Source organism: Limanda limanda, chromosome 14, assembly GCF_963576545.1.
Source record: "Limanda limanda chromosome 14, fLimLim1.1, whole genome shotgun sequence".
Lineage (NCBI taxonomy): Eukaryota > Metazoa > Chordata > Actinopteri > Pleuronectiformes > Pleuronectidae > Limanda > Limanda limanda.
The window spans coordinates 16894030-16903694 of NC_083649.1; the positions used below are offsets into that span (position 1 = coordinate 16894030).

The 9665-nt window shown below is 40.6% G+C and overlaps 1 protein-coding gene across 1 annotated transcript; it reads right to left on the bottom strand.

Moving 5' to 3' along the window:
• Positions 1-2004: 2004 nt before the first annotated feature.
• Positions 2005-9435, bottom strand: chrne (cholinergic receptor, nicotinic, epsilon). The gene is made up of 12 exons (XM_061086236.1): positions 9366-9435; positions 5427-5560; positions 5221-5265; positions 4972-5081; positions 4725-4880; positions 4516-4616; positions 4236-4436; positions 3490-3604; positions 3249-3363; positions 2955-3162; positions 2312-2445; positions 2005-2172 (listed from the first exon to the last, which is right to left on the bottom strand). Exons 1-12 carry the CDS (start codon positions 9433-9435, stop codon positions 2005-2007), a joined length of 1557 nt encoding a protein of 518 aa, XP_060942219.1.
• Positions 9436-9665: the final 230 nt, after the last annotated feature.

The window sequence follows — 9665 nt, forward strand, 5'->3', positions numbered from 1 at the left end:
AGTAGTAGTATATTTATTAATATATGATTATTGCACAGTACACAGAAGTTATTGCAAAGTTCAACATAGTTACTTAGATAGGGGGTGATAAGGCAGTTTTAATTTATTAGTAGTGTGTTGATTTAAAGTTTGAATGGGCATGGTAGAGAAACTTTTCTTGAGTCTGGAGGCTCAAGCTCTTGTCTGTAAGTGACCTGTAGCACCTCTCTGAGGGCAGCACTATCAAAATATTTCCAGGCACTCCCTTCTATAAACTTCATAAAGTGAGCTACAGAAGATGTGTTCAAAGGTGCTTTTCACAAAATGGGCCAACTTATTGTTGGTCCGCCCACAGCCTGGTAACAGACCTCTTCCAGCGTAACTTCACTTTGGAAAGGACTGAAATGACTTAGAGATTCCCAGATAATAAGACTGCAACATGTTTATTAGGAGTGAGCCCGAATTTATTTATTTTATTTTGTTATTACCAGGGCTCTTATACCTACATATTCTACACCCAAAAGTGTAAGGTGACTTTTTTTTCACCAGCTTTTAATGAGATGTGGTCCTACAAGCTAATTAGACATATGTTTTAGGTTAATTCAAATGAACTGATTTCATTTAGAGAGGAAAGTGTTGACTGAGGTTTACTGGTAAAATAAGCCATAATCAGATGGAGGTAAAAATAGAGTTTCACTTATGACTGATCAGTTGTGAAATACAGTGTGAATGTTGGCCTGGGGGTGGCGCTGTTATGAGGAAAGAGGCCCTTTTTTGCTTTGGTGTAGTGCAGATTCACACCACATGGTGGCGTTCAACCACACTAAAAGAAAAAGTCTGAGAGGGATTTAGAAATACAATATTGTTGTTCAGGACTAAGAGTGAGCATGATGAGTTTTAGAGTAAACATAGGATCCCAAGTGACTAAATGTACCTTTATTTTATATGACTGAGAATGAAATGCATTTATTAAGCATTTATTTGATGGATTTGATTATAAATCGGATAGAACAAGGTATTTATGACAGTTCAAGTCATCTGGGTAATAACATTGGTTGATCATCCTCCTGGCTGGAGGATGCACGACTGCCCACTCGCCTTTTTCTGGATATTGGAGTAATAAATGTGTGTGTTCTGCATCCATATGTAAGTGACTGACAGCTGTGAAGGATAGCAATCAAACCCTCTCTGTGATACATACAACCCAGTCTGATATACTCCATGTACAGCTACTACAATTCACGATCAAGCCTTGTGGGTCACATCCTTTGCAATAAATAAATTCAATAAGTCAGGATGCACAAAATAAAACATTTATTTAAAAACATGGCACAATGACATCAAGATGATATCCCTCCGAGCCATCTACCTCTAACAAGACTTTCTAATAAATAAGTCATAGTAAGAAGAATAAGGCTTTGATTCAGAGCAGGCGGGCTCAAGTTACATGCACAGGTTCTTTATATAAGACATAGTACATGCACAGCAACTTATCCAGACTTAAGTAGATATGTATTTTAGTGTGGTACATGGTTGAAGCCCATCAAAGAAGAGCAGTGAAATTTCTTGATTGCTATTTTTAAATATAGCTCTTCACAGTCCATGTGGCTACATTAAATACACAATATCGCAAAGCTGCAGTAGTTTGATGTGGGAAGCTTCAATAGAAAGAACTCCTAGAATGGTGGTAAATGGGCTTAGGCCCTTTCAACCATGACCCCTAGTCTAAACTAAGAACTATAGTCTTTTCTATCACAGAACAGACGAATGATAATTCTATTCTATGATGATGATGAAGCTCAATCTCATCCAACGATACAGTACATCCAAATGAACAGACACCAAAATGAAGACCTAAAAACAAAGCTGCTAATTTGAATAAAAAACCCTTAGCAGCATTAAAAGTGTTCACAAGTATATGTCTGAGCTGTGAACATGACTGAACTCAACTCTGAATCTGAGCCCGACGAGTCATGGAATCAAGACCGCTCTGAATGAAAATGTTTTTGGGGTTGCTGAACTCTCTTATGTTGGGATGTATTTTTTGCTCTGGCCAGGAAATGGAAATTCTGGCACCTGGTTGAAGTGTCCTGTCAGGAAGATCGCCACCGTGCCGATCATGAAGAGGAGAAGGGCAATCCAGAAACACACCTTGTCAATCATCTTCCCGATCAGTACCCAACTTTCAATTTCCTGCAGTTGGAAAGAGAGTGAATAGAGATTAAAGAATGAAGACTTACCTAAAAGAATGATGAAATGGAAAATGAGTAAGATTGAGCTTCCTTAGCCAAAATCTGTTTGATGGGCAGTTGAAATCTAAAGTCACACTTACAGATCCGATGTCGTTCTGTTGTCTGGTACTCTCAGCGATGAAGTTGCAGGCATCTACACACTGCTTGATCTCAGGTGCAGCTTGGGCCAAACTCTTGTACAGGTTGGCTGTGCTGCTGATGTCCATACTATCCACTGAGATGGGGAAGGAGATGCTGACAATTAGAGATCAGTATTCTACAGCTTCTCCTGAGGTAGACTCTGGTATCTTCCATGGTAATGAGGCAGAAAAAGGTGTTGAAAAACACAGGTTACGCCTGTAATACTAAAATGAGTCAGGGATACACGTATAAAACAGCAGCTGTATCATGGTGATGATATTGCTCTAATAGATATTCATATTTACTTTAGCAAAGGAGACTATATTTTCACCCATGCATAATATGCAAAATTATGCAAAAACTACCGAGTGGATTGCCACAAAACTTGGTGGGCCATACAGGCTCCACAATGTAAACAGTGGAGCCAGTTATATGTTTTATTTCCCCAGAAATATTTCAAGGATCTTAAGGAAACAATGTGGGCACATTTAGAGAAGTTATTCTTATAAGTTATAATAATATCCAGGAACATTCAGGCAAGTATTTGAGCCGAAATACAAACATGGTTATGTTTGCTCATAGTTTTAGAAACAGACGTCGTACCGACAGATCGTGTTAGGCCGTGCCTCGCTCTCTGTTTGTCAAACATCATTTCACTGCGAGGTTGTTTCATCACATATTCCTCTGCTCTCTGCATGAGGCCGAAGGAGCTGCGCCGCCGCTCCCTCACTCCGTTGACCTCTGTGGTCACCTCGCTGTCATCCACCAGTGGGGACATGCCCAGGAAACGAGGCACCATCTCCAAGAACACCTAAGGAAGACAGAAAATGGATAGGTAGCTGTAAGGACACATAATCACATAGAGTTAAAAAAACCAACACCTAAATATGAACTCACATGTTTGATGCTGGGGGACATGGTGTGAGTGCTGGGGCTGCGCAGGGAGATGTTCAGCACCACGATTTGATTGGTAGCAATGAGAGTAGTAACACACATGACAAAGATCAGGTACCTGCAGCGGGGAGGAAATCAGACAAGATCCGGGTTGGACAAGACACTCAAACTGTATAGGTCAAAAAGAAAGGAAGAAGTCCAGCAGAGATTGGCCGAGGACAGCAGAGAGCACACGTTGACTCACTTGCCAATTAGAGGGACAGAGAGAGACGTCTCAGGGACCTTCTGAGCAATAAGGAAGAGGAAGACAGTTTGAGCCAGCAAGACGGAGATGGCCACAGTCAACTTCTGTCCTCCAGCTGTGGAAGTGGACAACAGAGACTTAGGGGACCAAATAGAGAGATTATACCTGCAGTACTATAAAGAATATTATGTTTCATATTCAGATAGTAATTATATAACATCATATGGCATCAGTTAGGGATTTTACCAAGACTGACTGAACAAGCTTAATTTTTGTTTGGTTGCATGTTTCTTACAACATCATGAGAAGAGCTCCATTTTAATTGATTTATAACAAGTAACAAGCTTTTATGACTGATTTACACTAGTTCTTATTTTCACTCATCAACCCTATATATATATACATATATATATATATATATACAGTATATATTTGTGTGTTTGTAGGCTTCTCGTGTCCCATTTTTCTTCTCATTGTTTCTTCCTTATAAAACATTGTGTGACATTGTTAACAAAAGTAAAGTGCAATATAAAAAAAATTCTTATTGTTATTGTTAGCATTATCATTATTATTTAAATAAGTAAATATAAGTCAAATGACTGCTTCCAAATTGTGCTCTTTTTATATTATCATTCTGTTTCCAGGTGCAAAACATTATGATACATAACATTTTATAGCATCGAATATTTTTGTGCTACTGCCCCTTATTATGTCATTAATAGCCATAATAACATGTAATTACCGACCCTGTGCAGGGAGGAAGTAGGCCAGTACGACCAGTGAGGAGATGAGGGAGCAGGGCAGGATGATGTTGATGACGTAGAACAGCGGCTTCCTTTGGATGATCAGGTTGTACAGGATCTCCTGATAATCCAGGTCGTCCGGGGTGTACCGCTTGTTGATCATCTTCCTGCCCGGACGATGGACGATGGCCCACTCGCCATTCTCTGATCAGTGAAAGCGCACTAAGCCACAGAGGAACTGTGTGCTTTGAATGTTGGAGTATTAAATGCGGATGCTCTGTACCTGTGAACGCCTCTGGGTCGATGTCCACCCACTCAATAGTATGTTCTTCGTCATCTACAGCCAAAATCAGGTCCACTTCTTTGGCACTGTAAGTCTGGGATCTAGGAATGTGGCAGTGTAGGAGGGGAGGATTGAAAATAGACAAACTCATACATCCTTACACATGTCATATATGTACAGTATTTACTTATGATATAATTGTACTTCACCGGAATGATAGGGTGCAGTTTTGATAGTCAAACGGGAAGTAGGTGATCTCGATGGCACAAGTGCTCCGATAGATAGCGGGAGGTAGCCAGTACATCGACCCATCGTTGCTGATCAACACATTGGCATAGTAAGCCACGTCAAACTTGCCATCGATGCTGCAGAGAAGGACGCACAGAAAGAGTTGACGCCATATTTTAGCCCCAAACAGAAAACATATAGTATAATGGCGTTGTGTGTCCGTCTTACTTGTTCTCAAGTACAATGTCCGGAAGCCACACTGTGTTGCACGGGACACGAACAGTATCAATGCCATAATAGTCAGAGGTGTTCCACACAAAGCGATAATCAACCCATTGCTGTAGATGACATTAAAGAGAAAGGTCACAAGACACAACAGAGGACCGAACAGGTGAGTAATGTAGACAGTTTGAAAAGTTGTTCCATGATTTCTGCAACCAAAACAAAATTATGAGTATGAAGAAAGAGTGAACTCACAATCTCAATCCACACGTTGGTCGTAAGAGTCTCTTCCTTTTCATTCTGTGGTGCAAGTGAATGTGAGAATTAGAGTTGTGGGTGTCAAGCCCTTTTCACACACAACCTCCTGTGGATGTCCAGAGAATCGAGTCCATGTCACAGAAATATATCTTTTAATATGCAGCCAGGCATTGTGAGAACAAGTAGGAAGTGCGAGCTCTCACCAATGAGATAAGGTTAGTGAGGGTCATCTTAATCTGAATCGTCAGCTTGTCCTCAGGATGAACCACAGGTCGTATGTTTTTCTTGTAGTCTTTGAACAAGTCGCCGATCAGCTCTGACTCTTCATTACACTGCACTGCATGGAGAAAAAGATTAGAAATTGGGTCAGTTTATGATCTGCATGAGGGGATCGTCAAGGCCAAGACACACATGTCATTAAAAAAAATGTATGTCAATGTATGCATGCTTTAGGCTTAACTATCAAATAGGATGCGAACACCTACATGTAACATAGAGAGTGACAGTAATTTTAGCCTTACGTGGACATGCTGTGGAATTGGTGAGGCAAGTTAAGGGAAATAAAGTATACTACTATACTACTATATCAACTTTTTTTTTCTCAAAGATGTTTTCGGTCATTTCACATTGATGCATCCAAATGCGCAAGATGACGGCGTTCACATTTGGGGTATTTCAACTTTGTTTCTGGATAATGGGAGGATCTTTAGGTTTATATCTATGGTGTGACCATTAGCATGTGGTGGCTAACTTTAACGAATATTAGCAAACTTCAGCTGGATACTGCTGCATTGCTAACATGTGGCCGGTTTGACGACTCTATGCACCTGTTTACCCTGTTATCGTGTGGCCAGCTCTAAACTGAACTTCATGGCAGTAGTAGCATTTTATTACTCTCCTCGGCTCCAGCGTATTTCAGAATAACATTCAAGAGACACTCAGAGTAAGAAAAGGCCGAGTTTATTTCCGACCCCTTGCCTCTTTCCTCCCAGCTGTCGCTACCCATAGCTCCGATTACACAGCAGCTGGGAAACTCTAAACCACTTCAAGTCACACTCGGGGCATCCACAATAATCATCAATATCATTAATAGGCAGAAATGGTATCAATAACACATACTAGAAAGCCACAAAGATCATGTTCCCCGCCATGATCGATCCATGCCCTCGTACAGTCAGACACAAAAATATCACTTGGATTCGAGCTGTAGTCAGGATTCTCCCATGGGACAGTTTGTGTGGTGGGCAGTGTAATGACAGTGGTCAGATTTCTCACCTCCCAAGGCATTTGTCAATGATTGAATATTGTTGAATATTACACTGGACACATGGATGAGTGAACAACACTCAGTGAAAGGGAAAGTGTGACAATGTAAAGTAAGACGTGTAATGCATCTGCGTTAGGCCTCTGAGTTTGTACACAGCTCAATAGCACTTTCTCCAAATTTATCAATGAGGAAAACTAAAACAGTTCTCCCTCATAGGAAGCTTTTGTGAAATTATAATTTTGAAAATGGCTTTATTTTCCTAGTTTTTCTGTCATTGGCAATGGATGAAATTTGCGGTTTCTTTTTTTTTTGTTATGTTACTCTTCTCATTACCTCCACCAAGGAGGTTTGTTTGTGTTTATTTGGTTCTTTGTTTGTGTTTGTTTGTTAGTTTTTTACCAGGATTATGGAAAAGCTGGTCAAACTTTTTGTGTTAACCAATTTTCATGACATTTGGCACAGTGGGGGGGCATGACATTACATTTTTGTTGCAGATCCTGATCAGGAGGCAGATGCAGGATTTCTTCTCCCTACTTTCTTTAACATTGTGCAACAGGGCGTTTTTCATAGTTCTTCTTGATTTATCTTTATCTTTCGATGAAAAAATAAATGTTTAAGGGACTGATTTCCATGAGTGTGTGCAATCTGGTGCAGACCTAAACAAAATGTTTGATCTTGTGAATTTAAACCTGGTTTCACAACAGGACTGTTGGACCTTGGCAGAGGTATTTGCTCTATTGAGTACCATTCTAGTTTTCTTTGGTCTTCTTCTGTGATGTTTTAATCCCATGTATAAAGCCCTTTGTAACCTAATTTAGATAAGTGCTATCAAATTAAAGGATATTATTCCAGCCTACTTTTACTCTTCTTGTTCATCCACAAAAAAGTGTTTGTGATGGATGGCTAAAAAAGCAATGCTGATATTCAAACAAACTTATTACTGTAAATATGGAAAACTGTAAGCAGTGATTTTTCAGTGTGCAATGTGAGTCACACAGTAACTGGTGTGCTTCTAAATGCAGTAGTCAGCCAATTCTCTTAGAGCAGTTATATTAATATGTGGCAACGAAAGTTTGTTTGTGTCTCTGCTTCAACCCGGTCAGTTTTTGCAGGTGACCTATAAACCTGCATGATAGGATATCAAGTCAGCTCAAAGGTGATCAATGAAGACCTCATAACGTTGGCTGATGAAATCTTTGTCCCCAGATAAAACCAGCTCTAAACGGTGTTTTTTTGTGATTTGGCTCAAGGGACCCTTGACCCAAGAGAGCAGGCAGTATAATATGTCAGACAAAAACGGACAAACAGGTAAACATTGCAACATCTCAGTTGAACTGGGGTAAACGCGAAACAAACTCACCCCAGATGACTGTGACCTACTACCCAGTGCACACTTCTACTGCTGGGAGCGTTTTAAACATGAAGGGATCGTTATGTGACCCAGCAAGAGGAAGAAATGGTCTGGTGCTGTCTGAGGGGAATGAACTGCTGCACCTCAGCATCTTGTTGTCTGCATTCCTGATTCTCATCATAACAACTTGAAGAAGACTGAGGGAGGAGGAGAGTTAATTCCAAATATCACACCTCCACTGAGTTTGACTTAACACGTGCAGCATCTGCTACATGCTATGTGTGTAGAGATCAAATTACCGACAACAGCCTCAACGTCCCGTTTGTGACACAAAAATTCATATGACACTATGGTTTGAGGTAAGAATGTCAAGAACTTCTCTCAGCCTAAATGAGCTGTGCTTCTCTTGGTGAAGATGAGCGGTGTTTTGAAATGGACACCAATCACAACAGCACTGTTCCCAAACTCCAAGTGATATTTGAGTGACCTGGCATTTTAAGCATGTCAGAGAAATAATATCAGAAGTCTACATTCCAGGATGACTCTTATCCCTGGTTGTACCTTACTCCACTGACCTCTACCAACACGATGGACTCAGGAAGCATTTGTCCACAAGTTTCCTTTCCATCCCAAGTGGCAAGATGCATTGGCAGAATTACGTAGGCTCCCCTAAACCATAACAATATTCTTTATATAAAACTTCTATCATAGCCAGAGTTTCACAGCCTTTCAGTTCTGTTGTTCCTGCATCTGCACCAACAATGTTCCCAAAAAAAAATTCACTTTTTTTCTGGCTTTTTGGGCCAAGCTGTGCACTGGGCCATGCACTTTATTTATAGACTTGTATTAGTTTGGGGGATTTAGTGTTACGCACTGCAGTAATGCTGCTTGCATGACAAAGCACAGATGATCTTTCCCATTTTTTGAGGCTAATCGACTTATTTGATTCCAACCAAAAAATTGCACTGACTGCATCATATAATCGTGCGACAGTTTATGTGACAGATGATCCATGTGACAGATGATCCATGTCGACAATATTTGGTTAGGCTTATTAGTGGATGGACAAAAAGCATGACGTGCTCTGTGTACAGTTTGTTTTGTATGCCATGTGTTTAAATGTAATGTCAGTATATAAATAATCTTCATGGACCATCTCAGACAATGATTATTTTTATATACACTTAACGGCATCATGAACATATACTATATATTGCAATATATACTGTATGTTAGCTTGCAGATATGCATCAAATGAAGGAAATAATTTATTTTGCCTCCTAACTATTAAAATACACACGTTTCGAGATGTTATTAATACAGCAGCACTTGTATATAGGTGTAAGCACATTTTAGTACGAAGAGTAGAGTTAGGAAAATCAGCTCCAGCGCGTCAGCATGAGTTTCAGAGCTGCACACTGATCGTCAGCCTGCACATGACAAGCAGAAGATTATTTTGATAGAGGCGACGGCAGCCAGCCAGTCGATGAGGACGTGCCAAAGGTTTGCAACTGTGCCACTTACCCTCAACCATTAATTGCCCAAGAATAGTAACTACTCCAAAAAATATCCCAAAACCGCGCAGTGCCATCATATTCCAAGACCCCTTCGCTGCCCAGCACGGCACTATTTATAAATATAAAGTTTGAGAGGAAGAAAAGAGGGAGACAGTGAGAGCGGAGACAGAGAGGTAGGGCCCAAACCCCCCCACCCCCACCCAAATGCCCCCGACTGTCGCCCTCCCCGGCTGTCGCTGCCATGGGCTCAGATTACACAGCAGCTGAGAACCAGGACTTCAAGTCACACTCTGGTCACCAACAATAA